The 21,311-nt window shown below is 41.5% G+C and overlaps 2 protein-coding genes, 1 long non-coding RNA gene and 1 other non-coding gene across 5 annotated transcripts in view; 3 read left to right on the top strand and 1 right to left on the bottom strand.

The window, feature by feature from the left end:
• Window positions 1–454: 454 nt before the first annotated feature.
• Window positions 455–3,606, top strand: LOC120571262. 2 transcript variants are annotated; one of them, XR_005641209.1, is made up of 6 exons: window positions 455–583; window positions 773–839; window positions 2,031–2,132; window positions 2,324–2,353; window positions 3,030–3,105; window positions 3,350–3,606. It is a non-coding gene; the product is annotated as an uncharacterized LOC120571262 (long non-coding RNA). The 2 variants fall into 2 exon arrangements; XR_005641208.1 differs by having other exon boundaries at window positions 3,030–3,110.
• On the top strand, window positions 2,404–2,471 carry LOC120572118. Its single transcript, XR_005641373.1, has one exon. It is a non-coding gene; the product is annotated as a small nucleolar RNA SNORD52 (small nucleolar RNA).
• Window positions 3,607–5,455: 1,849 nt separating the features above from the next.
• c13h6orf47 (chromosome 13 C6orf47 homolog) lies at window positions 5,456–12,828 on the top strand. Its single transcript, XM_039820696.1, has 3 exons — window positions 5,456–5,710; window positions 6,005–7,410; window positions 9,326–12,828. Exon 2 carries the CDS (start codon window positions 6,516–6,518, stop codon window positions 7,401–7,403), a length of 888 nt encoding a protein of 295 aa, XP_039676630.1. The 5' UTR covers window positions 5,456–5,710; window positions 6,005–6,515; the 3' UTR covers window positions 7,404–7,410; window positions 9,326–12,828.
• Window positions 12,829–13,712: 884 nt separating this feature from the next.
• The window catches only part of ppp1r11 (protein phosphatase 1, regulatory (inhibitor) subunit 11), an 8,831-nt gene continuing 1,232 nt past the window's right edge, over window positions 13,713–21,311 (bottom strand). Inside the window, exons 2-3 of the mRNA XM_039821061.1 lie at window positions 20,981–21,089; window positions 13,713–18,412 (exon numbers count right to left, since the gene is read on the bottom strand). Of these exons, the coding sequence (XP_039676995.1) occupies window positions 18,228–18,412; window positions 20,981–21,089 (294 nt within the window). The 3' untranslated portion in view covers window positions 13,713–18,227. The remainder of the gene's footprint in view (window positions 18,413–20,980; window positions 21,090–21,311) is intronic.

Here is a 21,311-nt window from a genome sequence, read left to right as displayed (position 1 = left end):
AACCTGGCATCCATGTAAAGCGAGACGGTGGGTGGTACTTGTAGTTCAACCCCATACATGATTCAACCGGGTTTTATATATGTCAATGGGTTCAACCCATTGTTCAACCATAGACAGTATATAAGTTCAACCTCTTATATACTGTCTATGGTTCAACCACTGCAACTAAGAGGTACCTGCATGTGGTATAATAAATAAAAAAAATGACACTTGCTGTTTTTTCTTCTTCTAAATATCAACTGTAATAGTCATCATTTTAATATAATTAACACACACATTGTTTACTTTATAATTTCTACAAAGGAATCAAAGTGTCCTTAAAGTAAAAATGTATTGAAGATGTTCTTGTACTCTCTCTTTCATGAAATGCACATTTAATTCATGGCATTTGTATCATCTGTTGGTGAACATCACAACAGGCATTATTCAGGACACCAAAGCACGCGGGTGCTGTGAAGGACCTCCCCAGCGTATATAAACCATGGCCGGACGTTTGTCCAGTCTCTCGTTCCCAGCTCTCTACGCAGCTGGAAGCCAATGCGGCGTCGGGATTACTCACGATTTACTATACCTCGAGGAGAAGGTAAATGTGGTGCATTATGAGTAGCTTACTGGAGTGCTTTGTGTTAAGTTATTGAAGGCACTTTAGGTGAAATGGTTACGAACAGCAGCCCCGAATTCTTCCATGCTGAGCACATGGCACAGAGGCATAATGGAGGGGGAAAAAAAACCTGGCTTCTAACGTTACTTTTGATCTGTGTTTCCTCAATAGGTCAAATAATGAGGCTCCTCGTCGAGTTAACTACTGCAAAGACCAAGTTCGAAGATGGGTGAATAAAGTGAGTGGTTATTAACGTTAGCTGGATGCACATTACTTAATTACTACTACGGTAACGTTAGTTATAGGACACAGTACATTTATCAGAATTAAAGAAAATGTGGCTTGTATTCTAAGACTACATGCATGACCAATCTGAAAATGCAACTTTTTAATCAAAAGTATTTGACCTTAGCACGAGTTAAAACCTAATATACTGTATATGGTTAAAAACGTCGTTGTGCATAATTAGGCCACTTGAGCGGATTTCCTCGTGGCATGTAGACACTCTGGTGTTGGCTAGCGTTGCAGCACCCTCTGCAGGGCTTCAGCATTTGTAGGCGTTGACTACAAATGCCCCAGTGCAATCTTAACATAAAATGTGACTTAACTTATCTCAGGACTACATGACTGCATACATGCAGGTAAAATAGTAAAATGCATGTGACATAGTAGAATTTTAAATGTCTCGTTTTTATTTAAACTCTCCCAATAACCTGGGACTGGGGATCGTTTTTATTTCATTTTTAAGACTGCTTAACCCGAGTCTTTATCAATACCTTTTTTCTATTTAGAAAGTCTAGATAGAACTAGGGGTGCAACGCATCATGAAACTCACGGTTTTGAGTCATGAGTCGCTTCTATTTTCGGATCAGCACAAAAGGGGGTGGAGATTTAAAATGTATTAAATTGAACTATAACAAACGCGGTATTTTACAATAACTTTGAATGCACCACAAGGTTTACAGTTAAGTTAATACAACATCTAGTCACATCTGTTTTATTTTATAATTTTTTTTAAGACAACAGCAGTGACCATAGTCAGTGCTAGGATGTGTCTTTTTTGTATTTTATTTTTAACATGATTTGAATGATGTGCTTTTGAGCACGTATCTATTTTTAGACATAACGTATGATCACTAGTCACGATATCAATAAGCTTTGCCCTTTTGATTTTTGGGTTTTGAGAAATTTGGAATTGGGGTGCTTCTATAGAACCAGGTCTTGCGATCCATCCCAACCAATAACTAGGTTACCAGGTAACGAAGGCTGTGTGCAATAAAGTGTTTACAGTAATGCGTTCTTCCCTAAAATGTTATTTTTAGTTTTTTTTTATTTTTTTTAAAGTGATGCAGATGTACATTGAAAAGTGTCACAAATGGCAAATGCAAACCCTTGACTGTGTAATGGAAGTGACCTACTGCTATTTCAGGATCACCGACTGAATGTTGCAGCTGCCTCATCGGGCTCCTCAGAGCACTGATGGAACATGGTTTCCATCCTTTGGATACTACAGTAGTCCTACTGTGTGATGGTGAGTGTCAATGGGATGCCACAGAATGATATGCTATGAAAACTAACATGCTACTATGATGATTCATTAGACTAGAGTCTCTGATTAAACCATGAAGCTCTTTCACAGTGCACTGAGCATGTATCCTGTCAATTTAATACAAACTGCAAACATTAGAACTGGTTCTAATACGGGTTTCTCTCCTACTTTAGACCAGCTGGACTATGGAGACTGCTCTCTGGGTAAGTCTGGCATCTGAAGTTTTTAATTTTTTTTTTATTTTTTTTTTTTGTGGAATGATGATTTCTTAGACTAGAGTCTCTGACAAAAGCATGAAGAGGTTTCACAGTGCACTGACCACATAACTCACACCAGTGGTACGTTTGTGTTAACCCATTTACTGTCAATCATGTTGACCTTGTATTACAGCTGGCATGCCTCATAGCTTTTCCTATCTAGTGTCAATTTTATTTCACATTTAAATCAATTAGCGCACACCAGAAACTTGCTTTAATCATTGTGCGCTTGTATAAGCTGCACAAATGTGAAGATGTGCTTTATCACCACAGTTGACTTTTGACTGACATTAAGTTTTAAATTGCTAATATTATGCTCATTTTCAGGTTCATAATTGTATTTAGAAGTTGGATCAATAGGTTTACATGGTTTAGTTTTCAAAATCACCCTTTTTGTTGTACTGCACATTGCTGCATCTCCTCTTTTCACCCAGTGTTAAGCTCTCTGTATTATGTATGACCATACTGAACATTCATAGGGACTGTTTCTTTGAAAGCCAGCTGGTAAACTAAGAAAGGTTGAAGTGATTGCAGTAAAGGGGCTAAACATCCAAACCGGTGTGGTTCCTGAACTTATGTTTGTGTTGCTGTGTGGTGGTATTGATGTAAATTTCTCTGGTAGGTCTTCACACTGACGAGTTGGCGTGACCGTTTCACAGCTGTACAACTTCCTGGAAGGGATGGATTCAGTTTTCATGGTGAGGTGGGTCATAATGCAGCCTATGAATGGACTCTTAATCAAGACTATTCACATGGAGCATAGATTCTTCATCCTGTAGCTTTTGTGTCTGAGTTTGGTCGATGATGATTCAGTTATTTGGTTCTACTGATCTTAAGTGAAGTCTACTCGCAGCGCACTGAGACTCTCAGACTGATCAAGCTTCTGTTTAAGAATTTCTGGAAGCCAAACACTGGTGATGATGGCTGTTTCTATTTTCTCAGGTATGACTTGCAGCCCAAGCTGGATGGGTAACCCTACTCCTAGGTCCGGAATAACCTGGATACCCCTTTGTTCAAACCTACAGATTTTTCAGCAGACTCACAGGCTAAAGATTAAAGTTTTCTTTAAAGAAACTGATACACGTGCTTTTCTTGACAAAACAATTAAGCCATCTAGAGAAGTTTCATTCCTATAGTTTTGTACAAGGCTTTACTCAACTGAGGCCTTTAGAGAAATTTCAAATAAATGGTTGACAACACAATGACTCCAGTCTTTTTTTTTTTTTATAAATGTATAAATGGTGCAGGGTTTCTGTGGTCTTAAATATGACTTATTATAATTTGAAACAAGCCTTATTTTCCTAGGTCAATGTAACTCTTGCTCAAATGCTCCTGTGGAGCCTTAGAATTTGATTCAATGTGTTCTTTCACAGTCCAACTATAATTTGCTGTATTAAATGAGACCAACTTAAAAAAAAAAAAAAATTTATTTTTAAAAAAAAAAAAAAAAATAATTAAAAAAAAAAAATAATTTTAAAAAAATTTTTTTTAAAAAAAAAAAAAAAAAAAAAATTAAAAAAAAAAAAAAGTAGGAAAAAAAGAAAAATAAAAAGTCTTGTAATGGTCCTGAAGTCTTACATTTTACTTGGTGAAACCCTGTGGTAGGTTGATGACCATAAAGTGAACCACAATGGCTGTGGGCCATACAATATGCTATGTCAAAAGTGCAAAATGTGATCAAATATAAATTGCTGTAGAGGAAATCATTGCAACCTGGTCCTGTTGATGCTGCTTGGCCATCAAACAATCTGTACATAAAAGACCTTTATACATAATGAGAGATTTTGCCTTGTGAAAGTACTTTTTACTGATGAGAGTATTTTGATAAAGCAGTGCGTGCATGTGTTACATATGCTAATGGTAGCAATATATGGCTGTAACATAGCCACCTGCATGTTTTCTAAATGCTGCCAGCTGGCCTCACAGATCACTGGAGCTGTGTCAAGTCCCCTCCTGCTGCAAGTGCTCCACCATCATCCCAGTCCCCAAAACATTAATCACATGTTTCAATGACTTCTGTGGTCATGAACTCCTTCCAGGTCAGTGGATGGTACAGTCAACATGACACTGCTACATCCTGCAACACCTTGACTCCACAGGGACCTATGCAAGGATCCTGTTTGTGGATTTCAGTTCTGTGTTCAACACCATCATCAGGGTCACCTGGTAGAGTGTGTGCCCCATATACAGAGGCTCAGTCCTCGCTGCAGCAGCCTTGGGTCCCTTTGCTGCAAGGTGTTCCGCTTTTCATGCCTAAAACTGTCCTGTCAAATAAAGGCCTAAGATAAAAGATTCTTAAAAACGCCATCTTCCCAGAAATCCCCCCCTCCAAACTCAGCCAGCTTACTGCCCTGTGATGCTTGGGGAAATCTCATCCAGTACTTAAAACATTAGTACTGGTGTCCCCCAGGGATGTGTGCCCTCCCCACTGCGCTTCTCCCTCTACCATCTGCACCTCAGGAGACCCGGCTGGTAAACGCCTGAAATTTGCAGACGACACACCAGTCACCGGCCTCAAAGGCTACGGAGACATGTCTGCATACAGACAGGAGGTCGAACAGCTGGCCCTCTGCTGTGGTCAGAGCAACATGGAGCCAGACAGGAACAGACTGCAACGGACAGGACGACCAAGAAAATCATTGGTGCCAACCTGCCCTCCATCTAGGACAAACATATCTGTACATAGTATCACAATGTTTGTTTTACCTTGTTCAGCTTTGTTGTCCTTGTTTTTAGCCGTATGAGAGAGCAACAAAAAGCCCGAGTCAAATTCCCTGTTTGTGTTCACACCTTAGACTGTTAATATGCAGTCTATGGTTCACACCTACTTGGCCATTAAAGGGGATTCTGATTCTAAACCATATTACACTTTGGGGTATTCACTTTGTGTGTAACATCTTTTGTGTGGACAGGACAAATCCTAGTACAATACGGTCTTCCAACTTCCAAGAGCATTAGCATGAACTGCACATAGCCAACCATTGTTTTATTTTGAAAGTTGAAACCGGACCGGTAGTCTGTCTTCTTTGTTCTCATAATAATTAGCTAGGTAAAAACGTTCCTTCGACCTGGTGGGCGGACCTTCCCTCCGCTTTTGCTGGTTAGCTGTGCCGTTAATGGTACCCGTCGTCATTTAGCTTGGTTGGAAGCTGATTTATCCAACCGCAAAAGATAACACGTTTGTGTGTTTTCAACTCTGTTTCCAGAAGTTGAGGAACTTGGTCTGTGTGTCGACTTATTTGATGCTAACAAGGCGGGCTAGCTTACGGTCTGACAGACAAACTCAAGCTAACGTCGGTGAAGGTGAGCATTTATCTGTTATAACATTGTCTAATGCTAACTTGCCGTACTTAGCTAAGAGACACCGACAACCCGAAAATATTTTCCTAAAATTCGTCAGTAACGTTTGACGTTGAGTGCTAACCAATCTCACTTTCCAGTACAAACCTTAAAGTTAACATTAGCTAGCTAAGTCAAGTGTCAGACCAGTGTAACATTAGCTAGCTAACCTTAACTTGCATTTATGTTGACGTGGACGTTGAAGGAAGATTTAGCTAGTGTTTAACTAACTGTAAATGTATTTTCTTTTATTTGCAGGTGTAGCCAACGCAATGTGTTTCGGGAGACTGAAAAAGTTAAACAAGTTTGTCAAGTAATGACGTTACGTTGATTGTCCTACAGCTGAAACCTGGGTCCACTCAACCTATTCACTTGTAACTAACGTTAGCCGGTGCCAACTTGCTTATTGAGCATATTTGAAGGTAACGCTGAGTTACCGAAAGCAACCTTGGCAGCTCCAAAGGGTGCCAGGTTAAACCAAAGACATGTAGACGAGAAGCCTGACTTGTAAATGCTGTCATTGCATTAAGAGCATTGTAAGTAATTTAAGGAGGGGTGAGCCCAACTGCTGAAACACACCCGCAGGTGTGTCTATGGCCTGAGGACGACATTCTTCCGAGGCCTGAATCCTTGTCAACAAGTATTACAACTTCCCAGCTGAGCTGGCAGCACATGCATGCTTCTCCAGTAAGTTCACAGAGCTTCCTGGCCAACTTTAGCGAGAGGAACTGATTGTCTGCGATTTGAATTCCACTCCAACAGAGAAAGCATGACAGCTGTGGTAGGCAAAGCATGGGGGTGGCTGCGCTCATGGGGTGGCACTGATGTGTCAAAGAATACCACCATCGTGACAGCCAAGGGCCAGATACATGACTTCAGCAAGCAGGGCCCCAGGGGGTGGACCTCTTGGATCTGGGGAGGGTTGAGACAAAGTGACCAAAGCAGTCCAGTGGAGGAGTACTGGGAGGCGCAGGAGAAGCTTCAGCCCATGGAAATGAATGTCCAGGAGACGGGGGCAAATTCACAGCAAGTTACTAGGTGGTGGAACAAATATCTCCACACTTCTTACCTTCCGTGGCCTAGGAAAACGGAAGCAAGCGGACTGAGACGCAGGAAACGGGATGGTCAGAATGTAGATCCGTGGGACTGTGATGTTGATGGGGACTTTTCTGACTACGGGACGCCTCCTCCGTCTCCTACACCTCCTTCCTTTCAGCTGACATCCCCTTTTCGATTCTTTGCGCACAGTTTGAAGGTGGAAATAGTGCCGGAGCACTACGAGATCTCTTTCAACTTCCTCCGCCACTTGTTTGATCTGTTTGTGGTGGGCTTCCTGTGGACTGTGTCCCCCCCTGCCAAGCTGATCCTGGAGGTGTTGGGGGTCCAGGGAGCGCTGAGGCTGTGGCTCCATGGTATGGCCATGTTCTTTGTCTCCACAGTTGGGATGGCAGGATTACTGTGGCTGATCCAGGAGTATCTCCCTCAGTTTGCGTTGATCTATGGCATTGTCCAGGCACTGGTGATCTCGGTCAGCGTTCGCCAGAGTGTGATGCTCGGCGTAGAGGTAGAAAAAGACGAGAAGGATGACGAGGGCGTGGAGACCGAGGAACCCAAAGAAAAGCTTGTGTCTGTTAAGGACAAGGTGAAGACGAGTTAAGTTTAAGGTAAGCCCCTTCATTGGTCTGATGGGATGTTTAGGTTACATTTTACCACCTGCTCAAAGTTTTATTTTATTTTATTTTTTTCCCTCTCTCTGGCAATTTGTCTTGGTGTTTTTGGTCTCATGACTGCATAAGTTACATTGAGAAACTCCCAAACTAAAAACCTAAAAGCATTTTGATCACAATAAAACGGTACTAAACAACCGTACAGGTGAAAACACAGACAGCTGAAGCTACAGCACTGTCACTGCAGGTAGTTTAGCTAGGTCAGTCAATAGTTAAGACCTGTTTTTTATCGGGGGATATACTTTTTTTTTTTTTTTTTTTTTAATCAAATTTTTAAAAACCCAAATAACATCAGAATCTACCTCAAAAATGCAGTATTATTTTGGGCTTTAACACTAACTAGTTACACTTGTTGCACTTCATAATAAAATAAAAAATTGCTCCACCTTGACTAACTACAGCACAAAATACTACTTCCACATACACTGAGTTCAGTAAAAACCCTATTCTATAATACATTGGTTCCCAAACTGGGGCAGAACAAGTACCAACTTCTGAAAATAACTGTACTGGACCTTTGCTAGTGTTTTTTTATATCGTGGTATTGCTATTTTTTTTCTTTTTTTCTTTTTAGAAGTATATTGAGGGGAGGTGTAGATGTGAACTGAGTGGTTAGCTGTGTTTTGATATGGCTCATTTTGGCCACAAGTTGTGTTCTGATGATGATTTGATATGCTAGGTATTTGTCCTCAGCTTACTTATAGCACATACTGCCAGCTCTTTAGTCCGATTATTCTTCTGTATTTTCCTCTTTTGTTGAAGAGCTTGTCAACTTCATGTGGAACCTTGTTAGTGAAGGCATTCCCAATGGAATGTGTGTCTTGTAGTCAACGTTGGTCTGAAGGGAGAGTTGCCATTGTGGTAAGGTCAGGATGATAGCAGACTGTTACATGGAGATTCTTTTTTTGTGTGGAAGGTGACTAGGTGAGGCTGCTCCTTAATGTTGTATGTTTAAATTGCATTTAGCACATTCATTAAAGGCTGGGGTTAACTGATGACACACACACCATAGAAAAAGAAGTGTGAGATTCAGAGTGGTGTGAAACCAGACACAGATAATTCAGTTTATCTGCCAGAGGCCTCAGATCTCCCACTGCTTCATTTTTCATAGTTATCTGTTTACAGAGAAATGTTAGTGTTTATTATGTCAAAACAAGCATCAGCCAGACGTCAGAGATGATGGAATACATGTAGTTGAAATGAGTACGATAACATCCTGTTATATCCTGTGTACCCACAGTACAGTTCCTTCCATTACATTTTGACTCTTACTGAAGTAAAGTTCTGCTTCAGTTATTATAACTGGGTCTCATTGTCTTAGTTATCATTTCTGTCAGTCATGATAAGATTGTTCTCACCGTGAATTTCTGAGATCAGCGAACTCTGACTCGCTACTGATGTAATCTGGCAGGTCGTAAAAAGTCAGTCTGAGGATCAGACCGGTTGGAAACAAACCAACTGTTTATTTCTGTCATCTGAGTGAGCGCAGCTGCATGTGGCCAATACGGGTCCCTCAACAGGACCACTGCACACAGCTGGAGTCCAGTCAGTCAAAGTGGAAGCAGGAAGTGCTTACAACACACAGTTTGGCTAACAATGGCCCCGTCACCTTTTTGTTTTCTCTTCCAGTTAGGTTTGATTAAAACCTTATATTTACTGACATTGACCCCCACATATGATGTCCAGGCTCTGTCAAAATTATTTATAATTGCCAAAGATGCAGATTCACACTGGACTAATATTATCAGCTGACCTCTGTGTTTGGAGAAATATGGTCGGTAATTGGTTATATGTTGCTGTACTGTGTTTTCCAGATCAGCTGATCTTTAAGAGAGCTGTGTTGTTTCCACAGACGGTGAGAAGTTGCTGCCCATCCAGGAGTCGTCCAACATCAGTCCAGCTGTGTCAGACCTCCTCCAGCGGGACTGCAACCTCCGTGTTCTGCACAGTCCTTACAAAACTCCTGTCACTTTATGTTCAACACTATTGATCTGCATTTATAGACGTCTGTCTTCCCTTGGCCTTAAAGTTGTCACCAGAATGTTGACTAATAGCAGTATAAAGTTTAGTATCACAAAGTACACTACTACTCTAATGGTGGTCAGTAATGTTAGAGGCCATCGATGAATAATCTGTTGTGTTAACGTTTCATTTCTTGTCCCGTGGGACTATTTTTCTCATGATTCACCAAAAGGCAGTCACCCGGTTTGGGACCAGGTGACTGCCTTGGGTGCATTCTGGGCAAGAAGAAATGAACAACCAAATACACCGCCTAAATGATCAGAAACTTTAGGCATCACCGTGAGAAGGTAAGGAATGCAAAGGGATAGAAACCACTGCATTACCAAGAACTGGTTGAGTGAAACATTGTAGGGGGGGCCGAGAGAAGCAGAGTTTCAGCACAGGGGAGTCTTCACATGGGAGTATTTAGCAAAGGCACAGATGCTGAGAAGAGAAACCACAGTGCGCCAGAAATATCCCAGTGCCCCTGAAGGTCAGGTCACTGACTGTACAACAGGAAACTGCTCCCACACAGACGGGCGGCTGCTGCTGTTCGGTCTGTTCAGACTGTGGTCACTCATTTCGTTCTGAAGGCCACATCAGGGGAATTTGGAATCATATGGTTCCAGTTGATTGGGGTTCAGTTTTAATCACTGACTGTGTCTGTCTGTGGCCACCATCTTTGTCCCTTAAGGCACCGTCATATTTCACGCTCTCCCATCAAATATTCATCCCATCTTTAATTTAATTCAGCTGAAGCTGGAAACGCAGGCACATTCAGGCCTGTGCGTTTCCTGTTTCAGTGCCATCTCTCGCTGTCTCCAATACACTCGCTCTGTATTTGGAAACGGAGAAGCGCTGTGTCGTCACCTAGTGCAGTACAATAATAAACTGCAATATTGCTTTGTTTACAGTCTGTAATCGAGCTGCTTAATATTTTTGTATACTCTCATCCCACCTGTGCCGTCGCATCCCTTTCCAGAGCAGAGTGCAGAACAGAAGGCTGATGTGAACGGACCTTTTTAAATGGAGCAAATCCCACTGTGGTCAATGGTGGGAAGCCTGAGAGGTTGTTAGTACTAACCTGTCAATAAGCACACACACGCACACTACAGAATATAGTGCATTAAAGCCATACTATCTCCCTAACTCAGCATTGACCTCCAACTTTGTTTCTTCAAAATAAAATGTGTATTTTGAGACCGAAGACTAGTTGAATGGAATGCAATGGTTAAGTCTATGGCAGGGGTCTTCAACGTTTTATAAGCCGAGGACCCCTTAACTGGACTTAAACAGATCAGGGACCCCCTACTACATATATTGTATAAAATTAAGTTGCATATAGGCCTACAATAACGTGGGACAGCATAAGTATACATACCTTTTTAGTGCTTCGAATACTCCGCTATTAAAATAATTGTTGGCATGATTTTATAAATCATGTTTTAATGTTAACATATATGTGGCACACTTAACTGTATCTGTGGATGGCTGCCTTACCTATAGGCCAGTAAGCCCATAGGTGCAGTAGTCAGTGTTTTAGTAGGCTGATTTATATTTGCTAATATGTGCAGTAACTTGTTGAAGAGCTCTGTTCTATGGGGTTTTCTTTTTTTGGAACAGCATCTAAAGGCCGTTAAGAGGTTTCAGTGCTCAGCTGTGATGGTTGCTGCTTGTTCTAGACTAAGAAATAGAACAATCGTTATTTCTGCTGGTGAATCTGTTTTGTACTTTATGTATGTTCACATATTTAAGTGAAAAAGGCCTTTCCTGAAACCTCCCAAAATACAGAACAAGGCACTGTTACTGTTTCTTGTCTTGTATCTGTGTAGGGGTTTTCAGTGACCCATAATACCAGCAGCACATGTGAATGTGTCCTTTGTACACACTAGTTTCTTGCCCATCATATTGCTCAGTTCAAACGTCTCTTTTCTCCACAACTATGTGTTTTTATGGGCTCTTACTTCCTTGTCATGCTTTAGATTTAAAGGTACAACAATGAAAAGACCAAACATAGAATTTGGTTTTTGTGCACAAAAGCATGTTTTGCACTCCCGTTGCATTGAAGCACATTTGACTTGCATTAGACATTCTCTATAGCATGTGCTGCTCATCCATTTATTCCACACACATGCATATGTTTGCTTACTTGTATCAGCCTGTGAGATGTGGATGCTGGCGGCTGACAATATTGAGATGAAATCATTTAATCTTGTTGAAATGAAAGTGTGTGTGTACATGATGTATGACAAAATTAGAATAAAAATTTTCTCATGAAAACGCAACTGGCAACTACTGCCAAAAAACCTTGAGTATACTCCTGAGCACACACTGCCAGAGTGACATGGAATGGAATGTTACATGGTCTTCTCATTTTAATTTTCAAATTGGCAGATAATGTGCGATAATGTAAACGTGAAAATGGAATTGCAGACTTTAGAATTTTGGGCTGAAACAATTGATTTGTCAGTCGCCAGAAAATGTATCTGCAGCTATTTAGATAATCGATGGCTTGTTTAAGTCATTTTTTTTTCCCAGGCAAAACCTTTCCTAGTTCCAGCTTCTCAGCTGCATTATTATTATTATTATTATTATTATTATTATTATTATTACGGCAAGAGAAGTCATTTGAAGATGGACCTTTAGGAAATTGTGATGGCCATTCCCCTGTATTTTGATCCTTTTATAGACAAAACAATAATACAAATAATTGTTAGCTGCAGCCCTTTATTAATTTGAACTATATTTTGACTGATATTGTTACTAAATAAAAATTTTGTGGTTAATTTAATAAGACTTTAAAATCAGGTCATAAAAAAAGTCAGATTTTCAAGTTTTATTTTACATTGTCTGCCAATTTGTAAAAAAGAAAAGGTGCATTTCATCATTGTTGGGGCCATGTTATGCTAAGGAATGTACTGCAAATGATTGGAACTGTAGTTTTAATTTTGGCAGTATTTCCAAACATTACAATCGGATTAAGAAATTTGAATTTAAATGTTTTGGTGTACACAAATGGAAAATGAAATTTGACCAAACGTCTTTCAACAATTTGTGTTCCAAGAAGGCGACGCAGTGTCTCCAACTCGTTGTTGCCTTTTATTCATTGTTTGCTTATGTGAGAGTTTTATTGCAGTGATATTAACGCTTGTAAGGAGAGCTATTTTTATATGAGCAGCCTGCCCACACACCTAACAAGTGCTGGATCACTGTAGCTGTGCAGAGACGCCGTCCTGCTTCCCTAAATAAGCAGGACGAAGCTCACATGGTGTCATTTGAACTCTGCTGTGAACTGTGACTGTACACCTGAAGCCAACACTACACTGAGGGGGAAATAAAGAGTCTCTTTTATTAGATTGTCTGCCTGCTTTTGATTTCCTACACATCTTTGAAATCCTACATTAAATGAAACAAATGCAATGATGGCGTATTGGTTAAGCTGGGATGATCTTTTTAGTAGAAGCAACCATAGAAGAGCATCAGATGTTCCCAGCCAAAGAAGAGTCCTAACAGCACCACACCACTGCAAACTGCAGCCAGCTACTGTTCAAAGCAAGGGCGTAGGTTAGGTTTCAACATTTCAATAACCGGGGGCATCAAACACTTAATTTCCTGAATTCTGGTGAACATTTATGCAACAATGTGTGCCTTTTCTGCATCAGTCTATGGTGCAAATGTCTTTGTGTAATAGAAATGTTTATACAATATTCTCCTGTATTGTTTAAAACTTTCTGCATATTCAAAACATCACTAATGTTTCGGGATGTTTTAAAGAGTTTCCCTGAGAAAAGTTGTTTAGCCCGGTGGCAAGTGTCTTTTTTTGACGAGGGTTAGGGTTGTGGTAGTCTCGCTTTGCCAGACCTTCCTTCACAGTGCTATGGAGGAGAGTCTGACTAGTCCACACAGCATTCTGGGATGGGAGAAAAATGTGAAAAAAATGAAATTTGAAATGTGTAAGTTTCCAACCAATTGTATTGTAGTTCAAAAAATGTCTGAAAAATAATTCCCAGAGACTTACCAGGCTTACAATACACTGGGGGAACCCTGATGTGGCGGTGATCCAGCATTGGATCGGACCGAGGTCATTTTTTAGCATTTATGCTATACTACATCTTTTTAAATAATTTTAGGTACGAAGAAAAGCAAAATGTTGCCTTTAGACCACAGCGGGGACTGCAAAAGTGTGCACAGCTAAGTGGTGTCATACTCCTGCGTAATATATAACACACACAGTTTGATCCCAGTTGAAAACTTTAATTCACATTACATCTGCTCTCATAATGCCTAATAATATATACAGAAAGGTGCAATACCAGGACAAGAACAATGTCCATATGTAACAATGCCGGTGTGTATAGACAGAACAGACAGTGGGGGGGGTAACCACGGTGAGCTGTGATCCAGTTCCATACGTACAGCCTGGTCGGGAAAGGACGTCCAATCACAGAGCGCTGCGTCCTCAGCCAAGTGGTCGTGCACAGCGCAGCAGGAAAAGCACAAACAGCCACAGTCTTTAAACCGAGTTCATAGTCATATTGTAGATTTTATTTTTTACGCCCGACATGAAGCTGAATTTAACGGGAACCTATGGGTGTTAAGTGAAATGAACCTGTCTTAAATGCCACTCATTAAACATCCTGTGCAAAGACATAACTCCAAAACAATTCTTCAGATGCCAAAATGTCATCATTTCTACGATTGTCCCGTGGATTCAACAGATTCACCTGAAATCAATCACGCAAATGAAAACCAGCAGAGGATTTTAACACATTTAAAATACCTACACTCTTCTAACGCTGTCAGAAAATGAAATAAACACAGAGTGATTACAGCAGACGGAGCGTTACAGGTGTGCAGAAAGAATCAAAGCTTTGGTGAGGAGGCGAGAGCTAAACTTTGACAGGACTAGCCAGGCCCCGTTCTTCACGTGGAGCTGAACCAATCCAGGGTCACAAGATGTCAGCCAGACATTCAGTTCTTCCAACACAGGTGATGGATATATTCTTCAAAGTTCAAAGCAGATATTAACAGCTGGCGTGGTGACAGGTTGAGTAATGTCCCTCACCTTCACACAGACCATACTGACCATAGTCAGAAACGTAATGGATTCTCGAGGCCAATAGTGGTATTGATATTAGAGAGTTTAAACATGTTTTAAATGACATCAGCCAGTATAGCGGCTAGTATCGGCTGAAATATCCGCCTGGCTGATAGATAAGTCTCTCAATCTAACTGTGAAATGAAAGTTAACCCTGAGGACTGCCAGAGCCTGTAATAAAGAACAATCTGTAACTTCACTAATCTGATTGAGAGCTTAATAAGCCCGACCCCGAGGTGTACTTTTGGACCCAGCGCTGTCTTTTGAAGCTCAGAGGACTGAAGTAGTGCAGTCCTACTTTGTCCAACTGAGACAGCTAACCAAGACTGGCTCATTTCTTCCCTCTGCAGATGTAGAAAAGCTCCTCCATGCTTTATCTCCTCCAGACTACTGCCACGCACTTTAATCTGGTATCAGCAGGCCAAACATCCAAAGACTGCAGCGCATACAGCCAGGTTTTTAACTCCACATCCCAGCCACCCTTGCTGCCCTTCTACTGGTTACCTATGCGTTTTACAAGCAATTTTATAGCTTGGTTTTCAAATGCTCAGGCTCCTATCGGCCTCTATAAAAGGACTTCTAGGGGCGGGCAATGGAAATTAGCAATAGCTATAACTGCTGGGATGCTGTACATTGGAGATTTGTTACACAAATGTCTATGTCTTAGCATCTGTCCCTATTCAAATGAACATGAAATTAAATCTATCTGTGACCTGATGGCTGCCCTCCTCATGGATCCTAACCCTGGTGCCGTCCCTTCAGGTGACCGGGCCTTTGCTGTACACGCCAAACTCAGAATCCTCTTTCAAATCTCATTCTAAAACTCACGTTTCTCATATGGCTTTTTTTCTGAACTGATGTTTGTTGCAATTATATTATATCTTGTGTTTTGGATGGGTGACATATAAATAAAGTTAGTATTATTAGTTTTTGCTATGACACGCAGCTTCAGAGAAACAGAACAGGTTGGAAGAAGTGAAAGATCCAGTGTTAAATCATGTGAATGAAGTTCTCCGCACATGCAAAGCCGGGCCCAGAGCTGGTTCTGTAGGGCTAACGGGTGATACTGGTGGTGCTGAGGGGTAATAATGTGACGACAGTGTATATGTTCTGTCACTGGGCAAGAACTTTAAAACTGCTCTGAAAAATCACAGACAGCAATACTGGCTCAGCCTAATATAAAGTGAGATCTTTTGTCGTGTCCACTCTATTCTACGTCTCACATACTGCTTTTGCAGGGCCGGGCATCGCAAGGATTTCCCAAATCCATTACATCATCCATTCCATATCAGTTAGGTTAGAGGATTTTCACATACAACACCACATTATCTCGGATATAAAAGAGGTTCTCAGAGAACTTCTGCTGTAAACTGTACAAGCAAGAAGCAACCCTCAGATATATATTTTATTTTATAATGCACCAGGTTCATGTTTAACATTAAGAAACCACATCCATGGTGAAAAGGCAGATATTAAAAGATTAATTTCTGGATTTTATTAATCAATATCAGATCACTCAAACAAAGATTGGATTTTAACTGGAGGATGGATTATTTGAACCTAGCCCTAGTGGTTTGTAATGGCACGGTTACTACACAGACTGGGCTCCACTGCATGTCCAGGGTTAGCAAGTTTATGAATGAAAGAGCAGCAAATCAAACATAGAATACTAAACAATGTGCAGTATTATATACAATTAACTCTGTCAAAAGGAAACCCAGAGGCAGGTAGCCTGTGTGTGTGTGTGTGTGTGTGTGTTCTTGTTTAACTACATTTGTGGGGTCCAAAAACTGGGAATACAGTATACTTGTGGGGTCCGGGCAGCTTTGTGGGGCCAAAATGATGGACCCCACAACATTAAAGGGCAGTTTGAGGGTTAAGACTTGGTTTTAGGATTAGGGTTAGAATTAGGTTATAGTTAGGGAGAGGGTAAGGGGCTAGGGAATGCATTATGTCAATGACGGGTCCCCACAAAGATAGTGAGACGCACTGTGTGTGTGTGTGTGTGTGTGTGTGTGTGTGTGTGTGTGTGTGTGTGTGTGTGTGTGAGAGAGAGAGAGAGAGAGAGAGACACACTGCATGCTGCCGGGGGCACACAGCCAGACTGCACTGATGTCATTCATTATGGTTACATTAGATCCAGTGCTTTTATACCTTTCAGCGCATTCATGGCACAAACACTTTGCATTACTGCTGATGCACTCCAAAGTGCTTTTGCTCGGCTTCATCAGCAGCCATTAGTTTCCGCTCATCTTACTACAGTATCACGGGGTCTGCACTGTCAAGTAAAAGGGCCAAAACATGCACAAACATCGCCATAGTCCAACGCATCAGCCCTGCGCGTCTGTGTGTTAAAAGGTCATGTTTTAGCGGCTGAAAGGAGACCAGCTTTTTCAATAAGGCTCATTCATAATCCGTGTTGTCTTCCGACATGGTGACATCACTACAATAGAAGTATGTAACTAGTGTTTTTACGTGCGTTAGCTCATTTATTACAGCCCGATAGTTTACATTACTGCTGCTGACCGTTTCCCAAAGCACAGTGAAGTCATACAGCATCATTTCTGTTTTTCATTGTTGTAAAAGTTTAGTTACCATTGGCTGCTCAAGCAAGCTGATGACGCATTTTGTGTAAAAAAAAAATCAATACCTTTTAAATCAGTCAAATTTGCCAACATATTTTCACTACCGTGAATATCTTTGGGTTTCTGGACAGAACAAGCCATTTTCAGATGTCGCCTCATAGCTTGTGTTCTTTTTTCTTCTTTTTTTTTGACATTCTGAAGATTAAAACGATTGACAAATGAATTGAAAACAAATCAATTATAGATCAGAACAGATCTGTCAACGTGTCAGTAATCTGCAACTATGATAATTGAGTACTGCTAATCTTTTGTCGTTCTGAAGTAAGAGTGCCAAACGCTCGCTGGTTCTAGCCTCTGCGGTGTGAGGATCGGATACTTCCGCTGGTCCTGGATAGTGGCGCGGACACGGTTCTGTCTGCTGACATCGACTACTCCATTGACTGAGAAAATATTCAGCAGATTAAGGGATGACGAAACTAATCGTCTGTTGTGACCTTAATTGCATCTCTGCATAACAACTCTGACAAAAGTCAAAGTTCACTGTGAGGGATCTCAAACCTCAGAGTTTATTGAACAGCATAGTGAAATAAACGGAAACCAACGGCTGCCTGACAAGTAGCAAAGCGTTTTAATCCCACCATTCTGCTCCATGCTTTGGAAATGCTCAGCAGTGATGCAATGCGTGCTGTGTGTGGTCTGTTCTAAAAGAGCTGGAACACACAAAAAAAAGACCGCTATGGCCTCCAACATTCTATTATTACAGCAGGTCTCCTTTTGGTGCTTTAAAAGCACTACTTCTTTAAAAGAAATTTGAAAATGTCAACTTGTAGCTTTCATTCCAAGTTATGTATGTCAGTTGGCACAATACTGAGCATGCGTTTAGCTGTTGAAAGGAGAGCAGGATTTTCAATGTGGCTAATTCAGTAATCCCTGTTGCTCTGTGTTTCCAGAGCAGCAGCCCCGGCTCCAGCAGAGTGTCTGGCAGCATCAGGCCTACCTGGGCTTCAGTGATGGAGCTAAGCTAAACAAGAGTGCAGCGCTGTAATGTGTCACTGTCGTGCTGAGCCACGCTAGTGTGTGTGTGGCCCTCCAGAGTTTGGGGGCCTCGTGGTTCCCCCGCCGCCCCCCTGTCCAGGACCCCTCCTGCCGTGGCCCAGGATGCAGTGAGCGCTGCCGCAGCCTTCGTCGTCATCGTCTCCGTCGCTTTCAGAGGACGACTCTCCAAACTGCCGTGGCTTCTCGTAGATACAGCAGCCTGCAGGGACACGACACACAGCACCGGGTCACAGCGGATCAGAAACACAACTAACAGCACTGGGTCAGAACTGATCTAGTCTATATCGACCACCGTTAATTAACGGGATAATTCCGTAGCCGCCGGAAGTTTCTGCCGCATGTCCCTCACTTTCCGCTTTCTTTGAGTTGACTTTAAAGGAATACGCCACCGTTTGTTGAAATAGGGCTTATCACGGTCTCCCCTGGCTGTAGATAGGTGGGCCAACGCATTTTTTGTCTCCGTGCAAGTAATTAGGTTGTTTTTTTGTCTTTTGTTGGCTCACTTATACTCACAACATGCTAACCGGCAACATAGGATTCTATTCACTACGCTAAGCTAACTAGCGGCGGCGCTGCCGGTGTTGCACCGGACTAATACAATGCGTGCACAAAAAAAGCGTTGGCCCACCTATCTACAGCTAGGGGAGACCGTGATAAGCCCTATTTCGACAAACGGTGGCGTATCCCTTTAAAGTCCACTCGCATGGAGCAACATTAACCTCTGAGCAACGTTACACGCTATGAACGTCAAGTTTTGAAGAAACTTTGGACGGTGCAACAAGGCAGGCCTGCTTGGTTTCATTTCAGGGAATGATTGTAAAGATTTACAAAGAATATGTTTAGGGCATTTCCTCTCTAACTGGGACGTTTTGGGACCGATTGGCGGGATTGCTGTGGACCAAGTACACACAGAGATCCACTGGTAAGAGCCAATGAGGTTTAACCATGTATCAGATAATTTAAATAGCTCACGTTACTGTATTGTGTCAACAGTTAACTTCACAAAATAAAACTCCACATACAATATTTAATGGAGTGCCAGTGTTCCTTCCTGAGACTATTTAGCAGAGCCACTGCCGCTGCTTCCGGAGCTTAGCACCGCCCAAGATGATTGTGACTGGTTTAAAGAAATGCAAACAACCCCTGACTGTTTCTTCTCCTATCCAGGAGTGTATGCTCCTGTTGCCAGACCTTCCTCTGCAGCGCTGTGGAGATAGAGCTGCCGATGCGAGACTAGGACTGATCAGCACCAGGTCAGAACTGATCCAGGTGATCACATCTACATCTGGTGCCTTCACTGACTCACTGTAAGCTCAGAGCTCTCAGGTTGAAAATCAGAACTACAACATGACACCGTTCAAACATTTCTGTTCAGAAATAGTAACTAAAAAGGGAGCGTGGGGTAAAAATAGCTTTCCAGCTGTTTGATCTGATGAATCCAGAAGTGCTGCAGGAAGCAGACGGTTATAAATAGGGCTGCACGATATGAGGAAAATATATATTATTTTGACTGATATTGGGATTGCAATATGGTTCACAACATTGGAGGGAATGATCATTTTTATTCTCGTTCTCATTTTCAATTCAAAATGTTAAAATAAAAATGTAACTGATTATAGTGTGATTTTTGTGAGGGTCTGTACCAAACATAGATTTTTTCTTTAGTCTGTAGGAAAGGACTTGTAGGCCGGGCCGGGTCTCTGCAGCACCACAATACTTCAATCAGATTGGTTTGACCCAGATTTAGCCTTTAACAAATATTGTACATTTGGAGAATAAAGTGATTCTGATGTCTTAGCTACTTTATGCATGACACATATTGGTATTGCCAGGATGAGTTAAGTAACTCATCATTCATGTCAATAGTGCTATGCATGTCTTGGGGAAGTTTTTATGATTTTATGCTATTTTTAATGTATATATTGAAGGTGCAAAATTAACGAACGCACGTGTTTGCAGAGTTCAAAATTAGCACTATCTACCAGCCAAATACTGGTAAAATTGAAAAGTGACTGGTAGATTTGCTTCACTCACCAGCCAAAAAAAACAATGGTAATCTATTGAGTGGCTGGTAAGATTCGAACATTCACTAGCCATTTGACTGGCGGACGAAAAAGTTCATTTTGGACCCTGTTTGTTCGGTTTGACTTTTTTTCTATTTGAGATCAAACCCTTCTGAGCTTTTGAACCTCAGTTCCCATCATTCTTTGGGTGATGCAAACTGGACTATAATATTGCCATGGAGTCAATGAGTTATCTGTGGGCTCCAACCATAAAATGCCCTCTAACCATGGATGTACAGCTAAACATCCCGGGATTCATCTGATACTAAAGAAAACATCTCAACGTGATGATTGTGAAGCGGGATCTTAAGTTACTGTAAGGACTGTCTCTTATTCTATGTTTGGTAAGCTGATTTATAACCATTTATCTGCAGTGGACATCCACTATCATAGTAAGTCATTTCAGGATATGCAGCACTACAAAGCAAATAGAAAAAGGGAAAGCAAGAAATAGTTCTATATACTGTGATTGGTTCATTGGTGGGTTGTAGCAGCTGCCATATCGGGAGAATTAGCTCCTAGATTTTGACACTGAATTTGGATCTAGCCTCCAAAGCTCTAAAACTGTTGCTGGTCGTGGCTCACTGTGACATATAGGACCACTGTTTAAGACGGACAACCTAAAGATTGTTAATTTTGGTCTGACACAGGCAGCACAAAGTCATACAGTGTTATATGGGCCTTGATATGGAACATGGACTCACATTTTGAAGACCTTCTTCCTAGGTGCTCGTTATCGACGGTGTCACTGGACCACTCCACCTTCTTCTCCGTCTTCCTCTTCCTCAGCTTGATGGTCAGGCTGCGTCCCTCCTGTAACATGAGACAGCTCGGTTAGATACTGGCCATCCAATGGGAACTAGGCGCAGACAGTGTTTAACGCTGTCATCATCACACAGCACAAAGCCCCTGCAGTCTAGATAGGGCCGCTGGGCAATATAGCCATATTATATCAATAGCAGGATATGAGACTAGAAATTGTCTTAGATTTTGGATATCGTGATGTGACACAAGTGTTGCCTTTTCCTGGTTTTA

The sequence above is a fragment of the Perca fluviatilis genome, chromosome 13 (assembly GCF_010015445.1).
Source record: "Perca fluviatilis chromosome 13, GENO_Pfluv_1.0, whole genome shotgun sequence".
In the NCBI taxonomy this organism is placed as follows: Eukaryota; Metazoa; Chordata; class Actinopteri; order Perciformes; family Percidae; genus Perca; species Perca fluviatilis.
The sequence above is the reverse complement of the archived record's forward strand: the minus strand, read 5'-3'. Positions and strand labels throughout refer to the sequence as shown.

Coding starts and splice junctions, on each gene's coding strand:
- c13h6orf47 (XM_039820696.1), top strand. CDS start 6,516: ATGACAGCTGTGGTAGGCAAAGCATGGGGGTGGCTGCGCTCATGGGGT.